A 24,944-nucleotide genomic window follows, 5' to 3' on the forward strand; every position below is an offset into this window, starting at 1 on the left:
ATACAGGGGTTTTGTGGGGGTGGGGGTTGCTTGTGTTTTGTGCTGTCATTGTTATTTTAAAGGAGTATGCATTTTACAATTTTTTTCCATTTTTTTTTTCTTTTTTAAGCATTACTGTTTTCTTTTCTTCTTCTTTTTTTTGGTCACAATTTGTCTTCTGTTTTCATCAGTATTGTTGAAAATTTTTAAATACAGAACAATTGTGCTCTGGCTGTATTTTTACCAATTAAAAAAATCATTACAAATAAGTGTTGAAACTCAGCCTGTTAAACAGAGGAGTGAATGTTCTGAGAATGCTTGAAGAGAAACCTGTCATGAGGCCAGAAACTCCTGACATGCCTCCAACATAGCCACTGACAAAGCAAAAAGAAATGTAGGCTTTGCTAACATGAAGGAACAGGTTTATCAGTTGTTCTGAGGGAGCCTTAGCGATTCTGATTCTCACTTTTCATTACCAGCACACCGCTAACTTGCCTGATAGTATTCATGGCTCACTTTGTGAGCAAAAAAGAGCGTTACTCAGAGGGTAAGAGGGGATTTGGATCAAGTCAGGCTCTACTGTTTTGTTTTAATTCCAATCCCTCATGTGTTCCTGAGTGCCAATCTTACATGGTATAACTTTAAAATCTTGAGGGCTAAAACATGCCAAATGTTAGAAACTTTCAGCACCCCCTGCTACATTTACTCCATCTTTGATTTCAATATAATTTTTGCCAAATACTATTTTTGGTCATCATTTGCAATTCTGCCTAGCACTAATTAGAGCTGATATATACACTTTAACAGTGTGCCATTTATATAAAGCTTGCAAGTTGTAGCTGCAATTGTTGTTGTAAAACGATGAAAATAATTTCAGATTATGCGCAGAATCTTCACCGAGCAATTGCCGCATACATCAATATTCATGTAGTGGGCCACTGAGCAGAATACCTGGCTTAGACACTATCCAATTCCACACCCCTTCCTACCACTCCATTTTTCTAAACCTCTTTCACTCATCCCTTTCCCTTTCATTCCCCCTTTACCCTATGTCTTCCCTTGGCTCCTGTATTAGCCCATTACTCACAAAGCCCCCTATCATGTTCTTATAATGTCGCTTCAAAGTATTTCCAACTCTTAGGGAATGCAGGTGGTATTCTTTAGGAAAAGAGGTTCAACTAGCTGTGGATTCTGCAAAGGACACAGTGGAAGAAAGGCAGCATTCACTGCTTCCCTAATATTTTTTTGGCTTCTTCATCAGTAGCATGAAGGTGTGAATGAGTAAGTGTATGGAAGGGGTATGTGAGGAAATTGGACTGCCTCCAACCATTCATCCTCTTTTCTTTCCTTCTCTCCTTCCACATGAGAATTAAAAGACAGATAATTCCCCCTTTGGGAATTGATGTTTAACCCTCTTACTCCATAACTTCGTCTCAAACAAGGGAAGTGAAAATTAAGAAGGGAGGTAAGAAAACCCCCATTAATCACTGAATTTCAACGTCATTCCAAACTGGTGGATTACAGTCATCCGCTGTGAAGTCTGGACAGCCAGCACTGGTAGAGGCATTGTGGTCATGAGGGACTGGCTGGATTTTCAGCCAGCATGGCTTGGCTAAAATGAGGCTCGGTTTGGTGCGTAGGCTTAGAATAGTTCTTGGTCAAGCTCAATAGTGCCTTCTACCAAACTTGAGAGCCTTGGGCTGAAGGTACCAGGAATCAGAGACACTTTGTCATTTCACTTCATGCACTTGTGTACATGAAATTAAATGCCATTTCCCCCAGCCCACAGTAGTACAACACAAAGACAAAAACACATCCAAAAACTACAACACACATACCCAAACTAACACATATATCCAAACTAAAAAAATAAATAAAAAAAAAACACTGTCCAAGGGAATGAACGCCAGCCAGGATGATTGTTGGAACTGCCAGTCTGCATGGGCTAGCAGTTAGCTTAGCTCACCCCGCTTCCGCGTCCTTTCAGACTGCCCTCAGCGTTTCCTCCTCAGGCGCAGCTCCCTGGGCCCACTGGACGAAGCAGACCAAGCTCTCCCAGCTGATCCAGCACCAGCTTTCCCAACCAGACACCCTCAACACACCTCCCCACACTCCTCATGATGACATCAAAAACACCACAGTCAACACCAGGTGAGACCGCCGCCAGACCGCCCTCGGTGTTATTGAAACTGCCGGTCTGCATGGGCTAGTAGTTAGCTTAGCCTGCCCCGCTCTCCTAGCCATCAAACGAAGACAAACCTTAGATGCAGACGTGGACAAAGACACTGCACAAATGGTACTGGGTGAGGCCGCCACAAATGTGAATTCGCGCCACCATCCTCCGACAGCAGCACTGGGTGAGGCCAGCACAGGTTGGTCATCGTGAAGCAGTTTCTTTGTTAGATTAGCTCTAGTTAGCTAAGCAGAATCTGAGTGGTATGTGGTACTAAAAGTAGGATGGTGCATGAACAAACTTGCTGTCACCATTGAGCCTTTAGCCATCTGGCTTCACAAGGAGGAGAACTGTAAGGGCATCACTTGTTTAGGGGAGGGGAGACTCTTAAATTGTCCTTATATGTCGATGACCTTCTCTTACATGTGTCGCAACCATTGTCTTCTGTTCCTGTACCTTTGCTATTACTCATGATTCTGGAACAATTTGGTAAGCTCTCAGGGTATAAGCTAACTCTCCAAAAGAGTGAGCTTCTTCCCATTAACTCATCTGCTGAAGAGACTCCTAACTCTCTCCTCCCTTTTAAACAAACAATCTAAGGATTTCATTACCTGGGCATACCATAATATCTTTCATGACCCCCCTCCCCCATTTGAAAAGTGTAAGAATTATTTAAACAGGTTGTCTATTCTGCCACTGTCTCTGGCGGGTCTTGTCGGTCTGATCAAGATGGTTGTCCTACCTAAATTATTATACCTTTTTCAACATGTCCCAGTGTTTATAAGGAAAATGTTCCTTTCCAAATTGGACCAAATAATATCGTCACTTCTTTGGGATAACAAAGCAGCCCACATTAGCAGAATAGTTCTCCAGCTTCCCAAGGACACGAGTGGTTTCGCCCTGTCCAACTTTATCAATATTACTGGGTATGTAATATTCAGAAAAAACTCTATTGGGTCAAAGTCAGGGTGGTCGATGCATGTCCACTCTGGGCCTGTATGGCGCTGCTATCATCTTGTTTCTTACTGCACTCTCTGCTATGTTCCCAGTTACCTCTGACTGCCACTAGTATCAGTGAAGCCTTCACTAAATAGTTAGCCAGATGCCTTATTCTCCTTAAATGGAAACACAGTTCCCCTCCTAGCCAAAGCAGATGGATTGCTGAGGTCTTGCATTCTTATCAAACGAGAGGATTAGATTCTCTTGAAAAGGCCCCCTAAAAAATTTTGGTGAGACCTGGGGACTCTTTCTAGATTACATAGACACACTGTCTGTTCTGCCTGATGATATTACAAGCAATAGCGGAGTCCCTGAGACCTGGGGACTCTTTTTAGATTACATAGACACACTGTCTGTTCTGCCTGATGATATTACGAGCAATAGCTGAGTCCCCCCCCCCCATCTAAACTTCATTACTTTTCTTCTGACTTACTCATCTATTTATTTCATGGTCTGACATTAATTTATTGCTCATGTTTGGCATGTACTCTGCTCATGTACACGCGGCTTTTGTTTTGTTCCCTTGTTTTCTTGGGTGCAAGTTCTGCTGGGATGGGAGGGTGGGAGGAAGGTATGACTGTAGAACGGATAGGTGGGTGACGTGTAGGTAAGGTTGGGAAATGGTGTTATGGGGAATCGGGAAGTGGGTGGTCGGGTACATTGGATAAATAATGTACAAACTGTCTATGTCTGATGATAACAGTTTAGCTCTCTTTTTGTACACAAAATGAATAAAGAGATTTAAAAAAAAATCATATAAAATGGGGGTATATTTTATCATTGTCCACATTACCATGATACCTAGTTGTTGCAAAGAGATGGCATTTTGAAAGTATGATTCCTTTCCTATTTGTAACAAATGAAACTGAAGGCATTAAGCAGTGATTGCCTGCTCCCTTTGTCGATACCTTTTTGTTGTCTTTTTTTATCCGTTCTTTCCCGGGAGAGTTTCAAGGAAGGAATTCTGAATCCCTGGACTGGCTGGGGTCCCTAATCCCATGGCCTCTAAATGGTTACTGGGTGCTGCCTACAAGGGTCACCTTGTAGGATCTCACTAATATACACACACACACACACACACACACACACACACACACACACACACACACACACACACACACACACACACACACACACACACACACACACACACACACACACACACACACACACACAAATCTCATGGCTTCTAAATGGTTACACTTGACTGCCTGGACTCATGGGTCTATTTGTTGGACTTAGAGGAACCCAAAGCCTTAGAAACTGTTCAGGCTGGGTATGTGCATGTGTGTGTTTTATAGAGCAGGTGAAAAAATGGGCATCCCATTATCACTTTAATAGTTTTGCAATGTGTTAAAGAAACAGACCACATAAACCAACAAGTTTACACTCACACACACACTGAGTAGTAGTGACTCTAATCCAAGACTCTGTCTGTGGTTTTCTATGCTCACATTTCTACCATGTTCCTTACACCTGGGTCTTTCTCTCAGTTGAACCCCAATTAGTCTTAGGGTGCTTTCACACCTGAGCTGTTTGGTGCGTTTTCATCAAACCCTGAAGTGTTGACCTCCTTGGTGCGGTTCATTTGGGCAGGTGGGAACACAGCAATCGCACTTAGGTGTGGACCCAAACAACCGGACTGAGACCTTGTTGAAGACCTTGGTTTCATCCAGGTACGAACAAACTCTGGTTAAGGTGTGTTTGTGGTATGAACGTGATCCGACCCAACTGCAGGAAACATTGCACATATTTTGGATTAAATGAGCTCCCGTAGTCACCTGCGCTGTGCATTATGGGGAGGGACGAGCTTTGTCAACACGGAATTGCCAACTGAGGGCAGTACATCTTCTTCGCATAACATGAAGCAACACATTGTTCTCTAGAAGTTACCGTGAAGTGTCTTCAAATGTACAATCCTGCTCGCATATTGTGGCTTGGTGTATGGCCCAAACGATGGCCACAACTATGAACAAATGCCAATTCTGCTGATAGCCCATTCTGGATAGCTATATCGGAAGAAAAACAAACCCTCCTTTCTTCGTCCTCCAACCCCATGAGACCTGTGACCAATGAAAAGCGTGACAGCTCCCACATGGCTTTTGTTGGTACATTTGTTGGTACATTTTGGTTCGTGAAAGGTTGCCGTGTGAAAGCAAACCAAAACAAAGTGAGAATGCAACAAAGTAGCAACTCATCCACTGATTTGGACCAAAGCAAACTCAATATCCATCCATCCATCCATCCATCCATCCATCCACTATTCAAACCACTTATCCTGCTCTCAGGGTCGCGGGGATGCTGGAGCCTATCCCAGCAGTCACTGGGCGGCAGACGGGGAGACACCCTGGGCAGGCTGCCAGTCCATCACAGGGCAAACTCACTACAGGTGTGAAAACGCCCTTACTCTTGAACATCAGATCTACAGCTAATTCCACGAGTTTTGGATTCATTTGCATCTGGGGAACAGGAAAGAGTTTTTTAGGTTTCTAAAAATAAAAATAAATAAATAGAAATAGGTTCTAAAAATAGGTTTCTTCCTATTATTTCTCCCTGTTAAAGGGTTTTTATTTTTATTTTTAGGGAGTTGTTCCTTATCCGAAGCGAGGGTCTAAGGACAGGATGTTGTGTTGTTATAAACCCCCTGAAGGCAAATTTGTAATTTGTGATATTGGGCCATGCAAATAAAATTGACTTGACTTAATTAAATTAGATAATCACATAATCCAAATTAATCTGAAAATAAAAAGGTACCAAAAAAAAGCAGCTGCGTCTTTTAAATCTCATTTTATATCCGCAAAAACCCACACAACATGTGATGCCCACTTAGTGGTTACAGTATATATTTTTAACCATGATTTAACAGGGCAAGTTAAGTAAGAAAATAATTTACTCTACCATCAAAATGCAATAGCTTTGGACACATGCACCTAGCTACACAGCTAGGATGGGTTTAATGCAAAGGAAGAATTTCCCCATGGGGATCAATAAAGTAATACAATAAAATAAAAATAAAAATAAATAAAATGTGAGGCAGGCAAGGTCAGTACCTTGCTCAATGGTGTTTAACCAAAGCTGTTAAAAGGAGAGGAAAAATTAATACAACCACCAAAACAAAGTCAATGCAACATTTTGAGTGCAGGGAATATCAATATATTTTTTTCACTTATAGGTAATGGGAATTTATACATTGGTGTCTGAAAATTTGATGTTGTTTTCTGTACTCTGTTTAAATTTAACTGCTTGTCTCTTTGGTTTCATCTCCCCGCTCGCCTCTCCCTCTTGCTCTCACGGTTTCTCTGCCTTCCCCCAGTGCAGATTTTGGTTTGGTCCACCTCGTTCAGCTGAAGCGTCTCATACGCTCCCTAGCATGGCATTCTAGTTCCACTTCGTCACCTTGCCCTCTCCCCCATCCATGGCTTTGGCTGATTTTGGCTTCAGCCGTATCTGTCTGCTATCCGTTACTCCGTCTTCCTCCCTCACTGACTCGTCCTCTTCCCTCTCATTGCACCGACTCGTGCTCTCTTCCTCCATCATCCATCCATCCATCCGCCCATCCCCTTTTCATCCATTCCATGTAAATGTGCATCAGTCACTCAATCATTCTGTCACTCACCCTGCAATCCTGGATGCGGTAGTGGCACACATGCACACAGACTCACACTTGCAAGGCAGCCGAAGCAGAGTGTACATACCACACACACACACACACACACACACACACACACACACACACACACACACACACACACACACGGAGTGAGAGCCGAGAGAAATTAAGGAGCTGGTGGGGTGAGAGCCGCTGAAAAGTGAACTTAAACAGACACACACACAAATGCTCTCGATACATGTTAAACACTTACAGTATCAGCCAACACAATGTCTCTGATTGAGTGAGAGCAGGGCAAATGTGTCCATGAGCCAGCTGTACATGTGTCTAAATGTATGTGTGTGATTGTGAGGTGGAGTCATAGTGAAACAGAGAGAGAGAGAGAGAGAGAGAGAGAGAGAGAGAGAGAGAGAGAGAGAGAAGAGTGTGTGAGAGAGAGAGAGCGCAAAGTGAGTTTTCATTGGCTATAGCATTGCGGCGTGTAATGTTGCGTAGCAGACAGGCAGCCAATCACATGAACCTTGCACACTCCGTTTTGTGAATGAGATGGAGTGGTACGAACTCACACACACACACACACACACACACACACACACACACACACACACACACACACACACACACACACACACACACACACACACGGAGTGAGTACTCCGCAATGATGTAATTCACTCTCACTTTCGGTAGTGGCAGGGCTTGCAACGCCGACGTGAGATGATCTGAATGACATTCAAGTTTAATTTTAAACGGACTAAAATTTCCAAATGCCAACTAGAAGAAAAACATGTTTGCAGTTTTTTTTTCTACTAGGGAATGTAAGGAAGTACAGGTAATGTGAAAGACTAATAATTCAAATTAAAAATTCTATTTCAACGTTCTTCCATCTAAAACCACACACTACACTGACACCCGGGCATGGCTGTGCATTATCGGCTCCTACAAGCAACAGCTGTGATACCTGCTAAATTATCCAGCATACTACCTTTAGTTTCCTGGACACTTCATCTGAAAATTACTACCAGACTCTGTCTTTATATACACACTCTCGCTTTTCATACATAAAGCAACACCTGCAATACCTGCTGATCTACGAGATCTTAGATATCCCTCTATTTAAACAATGCACCACGCTCTCTCGGAAAAAAACATATCCTCCAACTGCCCGTTTCTAACAAGGAAGTGAAAGCATCTCATTTGGCTGACAATGTGTACCAGGGAGTCATTTTGCCTAACCGGTATGTAAAATTATAACTGAAGTGCTGTGTGTGTGTGTGTGTGTGTGTGTGTGTGTGTGTGTGCATCTTGCTGGCTGGCAATGGGGACATGATTGGGAGGGGAAGAGCGCAGCCAAAAACAATTAAAATATCCTGGTGTGACTTTCCATGGAGCGCGCACGCATGTGTGTGCACGCGCACACGCGCGTGTGTTCGTGCGTTTCTATGAAGTCACTGCTTGGCAAGTTGCTCCTCCACCCAAATGCATTTCCGTTGCTGCAATACACTATTATGGATAAACAGTGCCATCTTTGGCTACACTGTGAAACTGCACCCAAGGATTACACAGTGCAGGGTATTGCAGGGTTACACAGATTATGGTTTTAATTGTGTAAAACATGACAGGATGGGGGGGGGCACCTCCTCCCTGTATAACTGGTACTACAATAATCTAATCAGTCAATAAATGTTTTTAATGATAAAAATTGCAATAACTCCTCATAAACCAGCCTGTCACTTCTCAGGCCTTATAAACACTCAGGGATACAGCTGAATATGTGGATGACACACTTGCAAACCACCTCCGCTGACTAGAAATAACTGTGCAAAGATTACCTCTACAAGGTGATGTTGACAATATAGTTTAAAAAAATATTCCATGAGAGCAAGTTCATGTGAAAATCCTTCACCTCAAATATCTGGTGGAAAGAAAAAAATACAACTCTACGTGAACCAGACTCTCCCAGCATGCTGGATGTTTCGAGAGTACCGTCTATCAAACTGTGACCATACCGGCCTGTTTAATAATGTGCAATAGCAAGGGGGAAGAAATATCAGATGCAACTGAACATGCTGTTTTTTCAGACTTTAACTTAGTTTTTTTCCTCTTCTTTTTTTTTTGTAGGAGAACATGGCACAAACACAGGTACACACATGACCTTTAATGTGTCTACTTGCATGACACCAACAGTTAAAAGGGAACAAAAGCTGTACTAATACTCAAGATCAAACAATACACATAATAGCTGGGGACTTAGGTTATAATCTTTTGTGATTCATACTTTCTGAGCTCGGTGTTTTCAGGAATATAACATCGTCCCTGTTTTCAAGCTTTTTTCAAAGCTGAGGGGACGGGACTTGTTCTGTGTGCCAACACTGACACCTAGAGGCCAAAACAGCAACTACTACTACTTGCAGTACTACAACTACACCTCGTACGGAGTGACGTAATGGTTAGTGAAAGAAACAGTTTGAGAAAGGGAGGGAAGCGAGAAGAGAGGAGAGAGACATGTGCCAGGCAGGGTGACAAGAGAGAAAAAAGGGAGGAGAATAAGGGGAGGAGGTAATAAGGATGGGAAAGAGAGGCAGAGGAGGGTAAGAGAAGGAAGGCGATGTCATGTTTTCAGAGCATGCAGGCAGGCAAAGCTCTGTCTTTGTCCCAACGCTGTCATGGCGTTATAGTGCAAAAATACAGCATTTAACAAACAGCAAAAAAAGGTGTGTGTCAGACAAGTCGGTGAGACGGCAACAGAATCAACCAACTGGTCAGGAAGTCAGTCAGTCAGCTTAGTTTGGTCCGCCTGCCCACTCAACACACTGGACTAATTTGGTTGCGTAGTTTATCAGTTCTTAGCCATATCCTGAACTGTGATGAGTGTTCACTCTCTCGAGGCCACACACACACACACACACACACACACACACACACACACACACACACACACACACACACACACACACACACACACACACACACACACACACAAAATGTGACCCTACCATCAAAATCAGAGCTTTACGGAAGGACAGACCAGCAAAGTTTTAAATTGGTAGCATGTGGTTTGAGACTGCACAGTAAAGCTTTGAGAGATCCATTTGAAACCATGCTATTCCTGACTATTCACTGCACTCTCATACAATCACAGACCATTTCATGCCATTCCAGACAACACCACTCAACTCCAGACCACTCCAGCTTTGATCGACCCCGATTCCCATTCATGCAGACCATTTGAAACAATTCCAGCCTGTCCTGACTGTAATCTCCCCGATTTGAGCATGACAGGCAATCTTACCTTCCAACAAACTCTATGTGTGTGAGCTAACACAAAACAAATAGTGTTTAAAGATACTCTCACACACCACACACACACACACACACACACACACACACACACACACACACACACACACACACACACACACACACACACACACACACAAATGTATGCATAATGGATTTGGGCGGGAAGAGAGAAGAACAAATGCACAGAAAAAAAGGGAAAGAGTGCAACAGAGAGAAAAAACAGAGGAGGAGACAGATAGGTATACAAGGGGGAAAGTACAGAGAGTTAAGCAGGAGAGAGGGAGAGAGACAGAGACAACACTGATCCTTCAGCTTTAACAGTGAGACATCGACCTTTAAAGTACTTTGTTGACAGGGGAATGAAAGAGAGAGAGAGAAGCAGAAAAATGGCCAGGCAGAGAGACTGGCGGATAGATAAGGAGAGACAGAGAAAGACAGAGAGAGAGACAGAGAGAGAGAAATAGAGGAGAGAGAGAAAGAGAAAGAGGACAGAGAGAAAGTGAGCACGAACGAGAGAGACAGCGAGAGAGTGAAAGAGAGAGAAAGAGAGGACAGAGAGAGAAAGAGAGAGAGAGAGAGGAGAAAGAAAGAGGACAGAGAAAGAGTGAGAGAGGAGAGAGAGAGAGAGAGATAAAAGGAAGTAATCCTTAGCTTTAGAGGTAACGCATCAAGACATCTCTGAGCTACTTGGTGTTTCTAAACCTATATCAATCTGGGAGGTTAAAAAAAAAGAACAATCCCATGCTATGTTGTAACCTGTAGGAGGCGCACACGTGCACACGCACGCAAGCACACACACACACACACACACACACATGTGTTGGAAATACCATACTTGAAAGGGCCTTCCACACTGGTCGACCACCATACCGATGAGCTCGACCTTGAGCCTAAACCCTAAAAGGGACCATTCCCCTTACATGTATGCCCTGCATTTTACTGGGCCCTATGCAACCCGCAAATAGAATCAAACCAAACATAGAAGTGCGCACACACACACACACACACACACACACACACACAGCACAACGCAAAGGGTGATGGCTGTCAAACTGCAGCTGCTCATCAGGAATCAGGAGAGTGCGAGTCAAATAGGACGCTAATCCTAGTGTGAACACAGTAAATATTTAACAAACCAAATTTACACATATTCACACACACACACACATACACCAAGCACAGAGGCGCACGCATGCATATTGCAAAACATAAGTAGGCATGAACCAACACGCCATCACAACCAGTCATGTAAAATATCTCTGTACATTGCAAATGATATACAAAGGCAGGTTATATAACTCGCTAAACCATCTGACCTTTCATAGGACAAAGCCCTGTTCCCCTGGTTTCCTTTAACCCCTTAGCAGTATCTACAGCTCCAGTATCCACTACAATATCTTCAAGTGAGGACTGGGTTCAGAAGAAGAAGAAGAAGAAGAAGAAGAAGAAGAAGAAGAAGAAGAAGAAGAAGAAGAAGAAGAAGAAGAAGAAGAAGAAGACTACATTTCATGTGTAATGCATAGCAAGTCTCAAAGTGCTACAGAGTGCACATGTGCACATGGTTAAAATAGGCCAGGTTAAAAAGGAGCGTTTTACAAGATGATTGAAAAACACAGCCAAATACACGATTACAAAAAAGGCATCATTAAAAAGGATGGTTTTAAAGCCTTTTTATTTTGTCTTTTTTGAAGTGGCTAGGTGCTGTTGAGTCCTCAGGTGGTCAAGGAGACCGTTCCAGAGGCGGGACACGGATACACAGAAAGCTCTATCCTCAATGGTATAGAGCTTGGTCCTGGGGGGGAAGAGAGAAGCAGGCAGCTGCAAAATTGCAAGATGTGGATGGAGGTTTGAGAGATGAGTAGTTCCTTAAGGTGGGGGGAGAGCATTTCTATGAATGCACCAATTGGTCAGGAGAAGGTTTTTATATTCAACCCTGAAGGAGGCAGGGAGTCAGTGCAGAGATTGCACGATGGGTCTCTTCAGGATCCAAGTAGCACTGTTTTGGTTGTACTGAAGCATCTGGAGCGGCACGGTGGCGCAGTGGTTAGCACGGTCTCCTCACAGCAAGAAGGTCCTGGGTTCGAGCCCCAGGGTAGTCCAACCTTGGGGGTCATCCCGGGTCGTCCTCTATGTGAAGTTTGCATGTTCTCCCCGTGTTTACATGGGTTTCCTCCAGGTGCTCCGGTTTCCTCCCACAGTTCAAAGACATGTAGGCGAGGTGAATTGGCTGTACTAAATTGTCCAGGGTGTCCCCCCACCGCCCAATGACTGCTGGGATAGGCTCCAGCATCCCCGCCACCCTGAGAGCAGGCTCAGCAGTTTGGATAATGGATGGATGACTGGGTGAAACATCTGGATACTCCTTCCAGGCATCTCAATGAAGACAAGATAGTCCAAAAGTCTCAATAGTTCACCTTTGAGGAGATAAAGGCATGGACGGGCTTCGCTGTGTCTGACAGGTTTAGAGTAGGAAGGAGTTTGGAGACATTCTTGAGATGAAAGAGAGCTGTTTGATGGGGTCATGGAAGGGTAATTGAGGGTCGAACCCAACGTCCGGGTTGGGATGTTAACAGGAGAATGATCTGGTCAGAGAAGGTGAGGTGGGTTATGGGAGAAAAGTTGGACCTGGTTTGAGGGCCTGACCAAGAGAGCCCCGATTGCAAATCAAACTGTCCAAGGACAGTTATGAATATGACAATTGTGAGCATTCAAGATTCAAGATTACTTTATTTGTCCCAAGGGAAATTTGTCTTGGACATAAAGGCTGCCACATAAAAATACATACATTGTAGTGCAGTAAAAGGCATAAAGTGCATAGCCCAGACAAGTGCAGACATAAAGTGCATTCAAATACATGTAACACAGCCCCTCATTTCACACCCTCCTCATATCCTGAGCATGTCTAATAGACAAATTGGAGATTTGGGACACTTAACAGCCACAAACAACATGCTTTAACCTCTTTTCTTTTTTTTGGGGGGGGGGCGATTTTCACCCCCTTTTTCTCTCCAATTGTATCTGGCCAATTACCCCACTCTTCTGAGCCATCTCAGTCGCTGCTCCACCCCCTCTGCCGATCCGGGGAGGGCTGCAGACTACTACATGCCTCCTCCGATATATGTGGATTCACCAGCCACTTCTTTTCCCCTGACAGTGAGGAGTTTCACCAGGGAGGCATAGCGTGTGGGAGGATCACGCTATTCCCCCCGGTTCCCCTACCCCCAAACAGGTGCCCCGACCGACCAGCGGAGGTGCTAGTGCAGCGACCAGGACAAATACCCACAGCCGGCTTCCCACCCACAGACACGGCCAACCATGTCTGTAGGAACGCCCGGCCGAGCCAGAGGTAACACGGGGATTCGAACTGGCGATCCTCGTTTAACCTCTTTTTCTAACATTACACTGTCTTTCAATGTCTCTGTAGGAAACCTTTGGAACCCAGTGAAGGCATCTGCTTTAATCAAATGATGACCAGCACCATGGGGACTCCTCTTTAAAGGGAGCAGAGCGGGAACAGAAAAAAAAAAAGAACTTAACCACAAACAAGTTTTCGCAAGAGTAATTTCCTCTTAGACAATTAAAGCCATAACCAAATTACAGAGTCAAAACTTAACCACTTGAGGGCAATCTGGCCCCCTAAAAAAACCCTACAAGCTTCCGGTGTGACACACTTCATACAGTGGCTGTTTGAGTGGTGGGCTGAAAATAGACGAGGACGAGTGAGAGCCGAGCAGGGTGACACAGAACCAGAGAGAGAGAGACAGAGAGACAGAGACAGAGAGGTGGGAAGGAGGGAGGGGAAGGGGAAGGGAGTGAGCAATTGGAAGAGAAGAGAAGAGAGGGGAAAGAAGACAGATTGACAGAGGCCGAACATGAGCTCTGGGGACAGAGAGAGTGAAAACAAAGAGAGGTGTGAAGGATAAAGAGATCAGAACTGAACCAACCAGCCAACCAACCAGCCAACCAACCAGCCAACCAGCCAGCCAGGGTCTCGGGGCAGCGAAATACTTTTGGGACAGTTAGAGCAAGAAGACTAAGCCTGTGGCCTTTGTTCTTGAGCCAAGCAAACAGGATGTGTGATTGAGTGCAAGCAAGAGACAAGAGTGTGTGTGTGTGTGTGTGTGTGTGTGTGTGTGTGTGTGTGTGTGTGTGTGTGTGTGTGTGTGTGTGTGTGTGTGCACGCGCATGCATGAGTGAGAGAGACAGAGAGACAGAGAGAGACAGAGAGCGAGAGAATATTAACCCCTCAGGCGTTGCTCTCACCAAGGGGTCTGCACAGTTGAACAAGGACATTAATCACCTGCTTCAGACATGCAAATTTACACACAAACATACACACCTGCAAGCTTGCGCATACACACACACACACACACACAGTCAAAATTCAAACAAAGAAACAAGAGTTGTAGGTTTATACATGGAAACAAATGCCCAAACAACAGAGTCAGAGAAACTTCTTGACTCACACGTGCAAAGACGTGGACGCAAATATTTAATTTTCCAAAACACTTCACATGAAGAACATCATCCCACCACTAAAAGCACACAAGCCCGCCTTGGCAAATACGTGCACAAACTGACACAGATATGACTATCTTTCACATTTTCATCACCTGTTAACTATTTAGGGCACTCCAGGACATGCACACACTCTTAAAATCCCCCCCCCTCTCTTTCTCTCTCTCTCCAACTGCCATCATGTCATCAAAGATCGTTGGTAACCTAATTCATAATTCATAATACGTCTGGACACCAAGCAAATTACATGCAAATCCAGTGGGGGGGATAAGATATGGTATTTAACCCGCCGTACTGTAGTCAAGGCTGGACACGGGGACTTGTGAGTGTAAATACCTGTGCAGAACCTTAGTGAGTACCTTTGTCTTTCACTTAGTCTCGGTGCAAGAGTCTATAGCTCTCTATGGTTCGAGGGAGCAGAAATGTACTGCTGAGAAGCCCTCAGGCTTTGTGGGACCAATTCAAGTGAAACACCCATGATGGATGGCGCCCCCTAGTCACCTCAAAGACATACACACTAATTACTGACCCCCCCCCCCTCTCTTTTGACAGCCTTTCAAAGCCTCTAAAGATCCTCAGCATTCCTAAATCAATCAATAACGGGGTTGTAAGAACTGAAAAGTCATTACCCAACTGCATGCCAATGCCTTACGTTGCCATTTTACCACCAATTTGTTCCACAAAGGAGTTCTGTGTAACATGAGCTAAGAGCAACGCTGGGACACGGCTAATGTATGTGGGAAGGCTGCCCCCTTGTGTTTAGAAATATTAGTGACTTCAGCACCACTCAAGCCTTGCTGATGATGGAGCAGTGAGACCACTACTCCACTTTGATTGGTCAAGAACATTCTTGTCAGAGATTCACCATTTCTCTCTCTCTCTCTCTAACACACACACACACACACACTCCCTCTCTCTCTCTCTCTCTCTCTCTCTCTCTCTCTCTCTCTCTCTCTCTCTCTCATTGTGTGTATGTAACAATCATTCTCCTGTCTTAATCAAATCATATCCTATCCCATCCTCTAGCCAGCAATGCAGCCAGCCATCCAGACTCCTTGGCAGTCAGTTATACATCTACAAACTCCCAATCTGAATTGGGAAATTATCCAGTCAACCATCTAACCATTCATCCTTCCACAAAATGGTTGGCTAATAGGTTTGTTCATTTATGTTACCATCCCTCCTTTCCTTCATCTATCCATCTACCCATCTCCCAGTTACTATTCTGACCAAGAGTCCAGCCTGCTACGGCAAATTAAAAATTGTTTTGATAACTGAATCAGTATAAAGTTGAATTTTTGAAAAATGTCTTATTCCATTACAACTGTTTGACTAGTTGTATTTTCAGCATTTCACCACAATCTGTCAACAGATCTTACCTCTGCACATCCTCAAATCCACCTATTACATCCTTACCGGCCATTTATTGTGCGTTTACCAGCAGGTAGCTAATGGGCCATGGATTCTCTGTCGCAACTGTCAATACATATCTTTTCAACTAATCACCCATCCATCCTCCCTTAGATTTACTCCCTCTCCAAAAAACATTCGGCATTCATCTGCAGTTCTCTACCCACATATCTTAATCACAATTTGAGCTATTGTGACTCATATGAAATACATGACCATGGCATAAATGTTGACTTTTTGCAACAGTTTTTGTTTAAATGCCGTTTGACACCTTTCACATTCCTTGTTTGTTAAAAAAAACAAACTAATGTGACAAATGAAATGCCTTTTTATAGTCCAAATACAGACCACAGACCATCCTTGTTGTGTACTATGTATTCGTTTGTCTTTTTAGCCTTCCATCCATAAAGTTTATAAGAAAGAAAATGCAGGCAGCACAATCGCTGTACGTCTATCTGTTTGCATAAGTGAGACAGGGGAAAGGGATACAAACAATAGGGGATCCATCCCTCTCTATTTAGCCAGTCTCCCCATGTCCTCTGTCCACCTCTTGGTCTCTTACCAGTCATTCTGTAGCCACTGGCAGCAAGTTGTCCGGCCATGTACTCTCCATCTGAGTTGTTATGGCTGCAGCCCCATGTTCTCATCCAGATTTTCTGGGTCCCGGGGATAACGCTGTTAGCAGAAGGACAAACACATTGTTATCTATATACTTCAGTGAGTCAAACTCATTATCTAAGGTCCCATCTGTTTTTGCAGATATGAAAGAAAAAAGATAAAAGGGCAGATTTGAAACGTGAGCGAAGATAAATCATATTCATACATACACATCTAAAACAATAGGCTTCTAATGATTCCTTAAGTTGTTACTTTGCCTTTGATTCCCAGCTGACATCTTTGAAGTATAATCAATAAATCATTTGGTTGTAAACAAATACGTTGATGCACCTCCAAGATACAACAGAGCGATATCCATGATACTTAAAACACCGAAAACTAAGTCACTCACTGACATGGCTTTTTAAGATCAATGTACAGGGTAACAGTGCCACCCTGTGCTCAAACCTGGTATAAAACATTTGCGGTTCAGCACCTGGAATTTTAGTAGTCTTTTTTGTCTTTTTTTCTTTTTCTTTTTTTTTGCATATTTTTAACAATACAGACTTTTTTTTTGGGGGGGGGGTCTTTTATTTGTTTGTCTATGTCATAAATGTTAAATGTTGGATAAGCAGCACTTGAAGTCCAAGACAGTTTTCCTCTTTAGGGACAATAACGTTTATCTTATCTTATCTTACCTTATCTTGTCTTATCTAATATAATCTTACATGGCATATTTTGCATTTATTTACAAGGGATTTTACCTCTTCAAGGTAAACAATCAAGCTCTGGAGAAATCCCTGAATATTTTACTTCAGCTACAGAACATGAGAGAGGGCGTGTGTTCTCGCCAGGAGAATCTCGGCTGTGATTTGGTCGCCTGCATGAGCTGAAGACAACTGCTGTAGATGATCCCAGTCGTGATGTTATTTACAATTACACATGACTTTAAGTGTTCTACTGTTTTTATACAGAAGTTTTACAAAATAAAGAAAACTGCAAACCACTGCTTAAAATGTATGTTTTCATATCTGCAGTTTATTTCACCAAAAAATGTAGTTCCACCAGAAGTGGCTTGTTGCTATGCAATCAAGTAACTATGTTAGATCCAAAACAATGAAGTGAAACAAATGACGCTAATTTATAATTTATCTTAGTGAGTAACATTACAAAAACAAAAAAAAACCCAAAAAAAAGCACTGTGACAATTAAAATAAAATCATTCATTCATCCATTATCCCAACTGCTTATCCTTACTCAGGGTCGCAGGGATGCTGGAGCCTATCTCAGCGGACATTAGGCAGCAGGTGGGGACACACCCTGGACAGGCTACCAGGTCATCACAGCCCCCCCCCCCCCCCCGACACACACACACACACACACTTTAACACCTAGGCACAATTTAGTACAGCCAATTCACCTGACCTACATATCTTTGGACTGTGGGAGGAAACCGGAGCATCCGGAGGAAACCCACGCAGACACGGGAAGAACATGCAGACTCCACACAGAGGACGACCCGGGACGACCCCCAAGGTTGGACTATCCCGGGGCTTGAACCCAGGACCTTCTTGCTGTGAGGTGACCGCGCTAACCACTGCGTGACCATGCTGCCCATTTTCTTAATTTTCTTTAATATATTTATATCATTACCCTCCTTTTATCTGTGCACTTTTACTTTTAAACATTATCAATATTTAAAGATACAAACCACAATATCTGCTTCTATATGCAAAAACGCCATGTTTAAGAATCCATCTGAGGTTTATCACATTGAACTGTTTGGTAATGTAACGTATAATATCAAACCAGAACTAATTTTCAGATAATACTCCCTAAACTATTTCAGATTTGTTCTTGGGTCACAGATTCTCATTGTCAATTCACACACCGAAACTGTTATCACAATATAACGATATCCAAATTTCATACTAATGCAACACCACTAGAGGAAGATAAACGATGATACTGAGCGATTGCCCAGAATATCACACCATTTATCTTTAATGTATTTAATGTATTATGTATAATGTATGTTATACATGATCTGCATCATCCTGACACTCTTATCCATGATCAACAGACCTCAATTTGTCTAGGACAAAGGAAAAGTAGGCTATGTTTTCAGATAGATATGTCCCCCCCTTGATGGATGTTCAACATGGTCAGCACAAATGGCCTACCTTGTCATTATTTTGTACTGTACATAATGAACATGAACAACAACTGCTAAAGAAAGAAAGACACTTTGTCATTGTAAGCAAGCATACAATGAAATGCTCTTCTGCATTTAACCCATCCTATGTATAGGAGCAGTGGGCAGCCACAGTGCAGCGCCCAGGGACCAACTCCAGTTCTTTTCCATTGCCTTGCTCATGGGCACAGGCAGGCATATTAACATGCATATCTTTTTGATAACATGCATATCTTTTTGATGGTGGGAAGAAATCGGAGCACCTAGAGGAAACCCACGGGGAGAACATACAAACCCCACACAGAAAGGACCTGGGATGGCCTGGGGTTTGAACCCAGGACCTTCTTGCTGTGAGGAAACAGTGCTAACTACTGGGCCACCATGCTGCCCTGCTTAGTGTGCCTTCATTGTGAACATCAATAATGGGTCTATTTCATTAAGGTGTGCCAGCACCTATCATTATTGACAGACAGAGCCAGCACTGACAACTGTCAGTAGTACTGTCAGTGCTGGTTCTGTGGTACACCTATATACAAACACCCCATCATTAACGTTATGAACTCACTAAAATGATCTAGGGTTTAGTTACTCTTTAACTGTGTAGAAATGAATCTTCTTAACAATTAAAACCCAAATATGCTCCGGGTATCAACGATATGACATACCTGTCGGCTTGGAGCTCCTCATTGATCAGTTGCTCTTTTCTCTTCCTTGCCCTGGGTACGACACTTTTCCTGGCAGACTGTCTGTCCTGAGGGGTGGGGTCGCTAGCAGACACCATGTCCTCAATGTCCTCAATCGAAGAGTCACAGGCCGATGGCATGATGGTCTAAAAAACAAGGAGGACAGGGAGCGTTACTCAATGCATCATTAAGGACTGTCTTTTGAGAGGTTTATGGATGGATACCAAAGCACTGGTCCTCAGTAAAAGAGTAGGGGCAAGAGGAAAATGCAGGGAGAAATTGTGTTATTAGAAAGATTTTCTCTGATGGAAATTGAATAGATATAGCATCAGAGCATACCTTTAAAGATGTTGAAGGAGAGACACCACCTTCGATTTATATTACAGAAATACAGTTAAGGAATGCCACACTAGTGACAGGCAAACACATACTACAATATATACAGCCAACAGCATAGAGTATTTATACCACACAATCAATGTCGACTAGGGTAGAGTGAAATTAAAAGTGACTTTTGTTGTTACTGATCACTGAGCAGCAGTCAATGCAACAATGTCTGGCTCCAGGGATGTAGCTCTGTGGTAACCCAAGAGAATACATACCAGCTGTTGAGCTAAGGCCAACATGGCCAGCGAGCACCGCCCTCAGTTTGGCTTTGCAAGCCAAGTAACTTGGCACATTCACAAATTTTGTCTCGTCAGTGTGGTCACAAACAAATGTAAAAACAAATATCCAATCCAATATGCCAGCCGCTTATCCGAATTCAGGTCTCAGGACGCTTGAGCCTATCCCAGCAGTCACCGGGCGGGGCAGGCGGGGAGACACCCTGGACAGGTCGCCAGTCCATCACAGGGTCAACATATTTACACCCAGGGACAATTTAGTACGACCGATTCACCTGACCTACATGTCTTTGGACTGTGGGAGGAAACCGGAGCACCCGGAAGAAACCCACACAGACACGGGGAGAACATGCAAACTTCACAAACTCAACTCCTAGAGGATTGCCCACTTTCTCCACAGCTGTTCGCTACTGCCATCAAACCACGGGTGGTAGCCCCTCAGGTCCAGTCGGATGCTGGGCATCTCAAAGCGGGGCTTGGAGCATAAACTGTCCTTGTACACTAACAACCTTTTACAGTTCATCTCTAACCCAGACAGAGCTATTCCAGTGTCAACTTTGCTGAAGGAGTTTGGGCAAATTTTGGGTTATAAATTAAATTTGCATAAAGGTAATAAAAGTTAATTTATGCCCATTAATAATGCAGGTACAGCCTAGCCCCTTTCGAGGTTGCTGTTTAAGACATTTCTTGTAAATTTGTGCATATGTGTAACTAAGAACTATCCAGAATTGTTCAAGTTCAATGTCTCCCCTTTGCTTGTTAGACTGACTCAAGACTTCCACTGTTGGTCTCTCATATCAGCAATCCAGCCAGTCATCCAGAGTAATTAATTTTTATACAATTTATCCTCTTGCTGGCAGGATAAATTGTATAAAAATTAATATGTTTCCTAAATTTTTATATCTCTTTCAATGCATACCTGTTTTCAATCCAAGATATTTTTTCCCACTCACTTGATAGCTCTATTTCTCAGTTCATATGGAACACAAAAAAACAAAACAAAACAGAATTCAAAAAGGCGGTCTACAAAAACCCGAGGAAATGGGTGGTTTGGCATTATCTAACTTTTTATTTTACTATCGGGCTGTAAAAATGCTCACTATATTGCACCAGTGTTGGATTAACAATCAACACTCATCATGGCTGCAGATTGAATGTGGTTCTCCCTCTCCAATGTCTCTCTTGTGCCTTCCCCCATTGCTACCATTATCAACATATTCAAGTAATATTATAGTTAAAAACCGACTCAAGATCTGGACTCAACTCCAACACTGCTTTGGATTTCAGGTAATACCTCTATCTCCTGTGCACTCCAAATCCTGTTTCTTCCCTCTATTACTGATAGGGCTTTTGCAACTCGGGAAAACCATGGTATTGTCTCTGTAAAGCATCTTTACATTGATGGAACATTTGCATCTTTTCATCAGCTAACTCGTGTATTCAATTTACCAAGGACCCACTTCTTCAGATACTTACAAATCCAAGATTTTATTCGTAAACACTTCCCTGGTTTCCCTGCTATTCACACTTCTACCTATGTTGACACCATTTTTAATATTAATCCTTACCTCAAAGGTACCAGTTCAAAGCTGTACAATACTCTTTTCACATGCCACTTTCCCTTCAACATTCAGCCTCTGATAAGCTATGTACTATTTGGTCCAAGGATTTCAACAGAGATAGAGACTGAGGTTTGGCCGTCAGTTCTGAAACATGTCCACACATCATCTATCTGTGCCTGTCACATGGTCTTCTTACAATGCAAAGTAGTTCACAGAGAACACTGGTCTAAAAGTAAACTAGCTCACATTTATCCTGGCACCGATCCAAATTGTGATAAACGTCTCCTAGGACCAGCTAATTTTACATACATGTTTTGGACTTGTCCCGCACTCTCTCTATTTTGGAAGTCTGTATTTGACTCACTCTCAGCCATCACATCTATTAATATCTACCCCTCACCCTTAGTTGGCCTGTTTCTTGTCCTAACCACTAGCTATTCACTGCCGTCCTATTTTGATGAACTTGTAGCTTTTCTCACATTGCTAGAGAGGCATGTTATTCTGATGCACTGGAAGAGTCCTCATTCCCCCTCTGGTACCCACTGGATTAAGGATGCCCTATCCTTTGTGAAATTAGAGAAAATTAAACACTCCCTTCATGGCTCTAACATAAAATTTTCTAGAATTTGGCAACCCTTCTTAGAACATGTCAGGTCCCTTCAACTGGATGGTGTCCCCATTGGCTGAGCGATCTCCCATACTGCACAAACATCCTGTACCCCTGACCAACTCTTGCTTTCCACTGCCAGTAGCATTGGAACAGTATGTTACTGTCTCCAAAATGTCTTGTATATTGGATGTATTTTTATGTTCTATTTTTGCTTTTTTTTTTGTGTGTAGCTGCATCGTTGATATTACCCTCTTGTCTTAGTATCATTACCACCTCTGCCGACATTTACCTCATTCTACAGAATGTTTTCTTTTATTTCATTTATTCAGTCATACATGCAAGGGTTTATGGATGTGTTTTTGCGTTGAAAATTCCACAAATAAATCACATTAAAAAAAACACACAATTCATCCACCCATTATCTACACCTGATTAATTAAAACTGCTACAAGAAATTATTCACTGGTGCCTCTATATGACTAACATTAGCAAATGAGACGGTCAGCAAGAACAGATATTCCTACATAATGATTCCAAATGCATGTCTCTGGGTCAGATTCCCTGCAAAATCTGATGAAATTATTTATGGCACAAAGACAGGACAGATACAGAAACAATAATTAGAGATATATTATTCTACTACTGTACATCTTGCAAACACCTGGTTTTTCCCTAAAAATGTCACTGCATCTCTAACGCCTCGCTTCCAAACAAATGCACAAGGTAGTGGAGGGCAACTGTAGCTATGCAACATTTGGGCGGCACGGTGGCGCAGTGATTAGCGCTGTCACCTCACAGCAAGAAGGTCCTAGGTTCAAACCCCGGGGTTGTCCAACCTTGGGAGGTCGTCCCAGGTCCTTTCTGTGTGGAGTTTGCATGTTCTCCCCATGTCTGCGTGGGTTTTCTCCGGGTGCTCCGGTTTCCCCCACCATCAAAAAGACATGCATGTTAGGGTTAATACTGCTGTCTGTGCCCCACAGCTAGGATGGGTTAAATGCAGAGGAAGAATTTCCCCACGGGGATCAATAAAGCAATAAAAAAAAATTTAAAAATTTAAATTTGTGCCATAAGTAGTTCTCCTGATTTCCTACATTAAATGCACTTATTGTAAGTGGCTTTGGATAAAAGCATCAGCAAAATCACTGTAATGTAATGTCATTCTTCATTCTTCTGTGAAACACAACCACCTTTGTGTGCAGGAGCCCACAAAGTCTACAAAAATCCCAAACTCCAAAATGGGGTGATGGAGGGCTGGAGTCTATTCCACCAGGCACTGGGCAGAGGGCAGGGAGCTATCCTGGAGAGGTCACCAGTTCATCACGGGGTCAACACACTGTCATGCACACCATTCAGATATATGGGCAATTTAGAGACCCCTATTTACCTAAAATGTATGTCTTTGAACTGTGGTACAGCAGAGGAAAACCACAAAAATACAAAGAACATGCAAAATCCTCACAGATGGGCTTAAATTCAACCCAGGACCCTCATAGCCTGGTTGACCTATAGGCAGCTATCCCTGCACTTTTGCTATGTATCAGAGCAAAGACTGACTGCTCCCTTGGCTAATGTGTAGTTGGGCCTAAACTTTAAAAGAGGGGCTTTAAGCAACCCAGACCAAATACTTGAGCTGAAACAGGGGATGATAAAGTGAGAAATTAATATTAAAAGTCCATCCCTTCATCATGTCTTTTGTAAGCATACCACGAAACCCTATCAGTGTCTAGATAGTATTTTTATTCTATTCTCTCATACACATCCATCCTTCCTCTAGCTCGTTCTGCTGTATGCATCCCCAAAAGAAAAGTCATGAGAGACGTGCGTCTATTTATGGCCGTCACCACATCCTGGGTGAACGTTATGGCAAACGGAGAACGACACGGTCTGCATGACTCTACAGGACACAGGACGAGAACACCAGCGTTTACAAAACTCGGGTTTTGATATAAACTCAGTCGCATCATCAATGTTATGAACTCATCTCATGACAAGTCCAAATGAAGTTCAACATCTCCATCTGTGCTATCCTGGGCTGTATTTCCAAGAGAAGTTTTACCGTAGCAAGCCGGACACCGGCAGAAAATGGTTAACTCGTATTGCGCTAGTTCAGGCACATGGACACAACGCGGAGAATGTTGTCCGTGCGCCTGAATTAGCTAGACAGGCTAACTGGGAGTTAGCCGTGTACCCAAACCAGTGGCTGCTAACGTGGCGGCTAGCCTAAACACCACCCATGTGCATCCGTTTGGGAGAAGAAAGCGCTCCAAACTTCATACGAAGCTCTTACCTGTGAGGTTATATGGTGACTTTGCACGTGACTTTGGAAGTCCGCGTTAATATCGTTTCACTATGTTGTAAACAAGGGTTAAAACTACCAAAACAGAGTTGTCATGGGGCTCTGTCCGCCATATTTGTTTGGAGTGACGGCATGGCATAGAGGACAAACTGCTGGTTGACCGAATTGGTAATAAAACGGCAAGTCCACATGGATGAAGGGGCCAAGCGGAAGAGTGACGGCTGTGGCACGCGTATGTGTCTGATACAAACTTTCCAACGAACGCGTGTGAAACTTAGATGCCCACAACACAATCCCGTCTTTTCAATATAACAGTATCTATGTTGAATAATTTCAAAATGTTCGATGTGTTATTCTTAAACAGAGACAACTTAACCTGAAATACAA

At 43.2% G+C, this 24,944-nt stretch overlaps 1 protein-coding gene across 1 annotated transcript in view; it reads right to left on the reverse strand.

Moving 5' to 3' along the window:
• Positions 1-24,667, reverse strand: part of cdkal1 (CDK5 regulatory subunit associated protein 1-like 1) — a 505,260-nt gene extending 480,593 nt beyond the window's left edge. The window contains exons 1-3 of the mRNA XM_056286983.1: positions 24,549-24,667; positions 19,449-19,612; positions 16,555-16,667 (exon numbers count right to left, since the gene is read on the reverse strand). Coding sequence (XP_056142958.1) covers positions 16,555-16,667; positions 19,449-19,606 — 271 coding nt within the window. The 5' untranslated portion in view covers positions 19,607-19,612; positions 24,549-24,667. The remainder of the gene's footprint in view (positions 1-16,554; positions 16,668-19,448; positions 19,613-24,548) is intronic.
• Between the last annotated feature and the right edge of the window lie 277 nt (positions 24,668-24,944).

This window comes from Lampris incognitus, chromosome 9 (genome assembly GCF_029633865.1).
Source record: "Lampris incognitus isolate fLamInc1 chromosome 9, fLamInc1.hap2, whole genome shotgun sequence".
Classification (NCBI taxonomy): domain Eukaryota; kingdom Metazoa; phylum Chordata; class Actinopteri; order Lampriformes; family Lampridae; genus Lampris; species Lampris incognitus.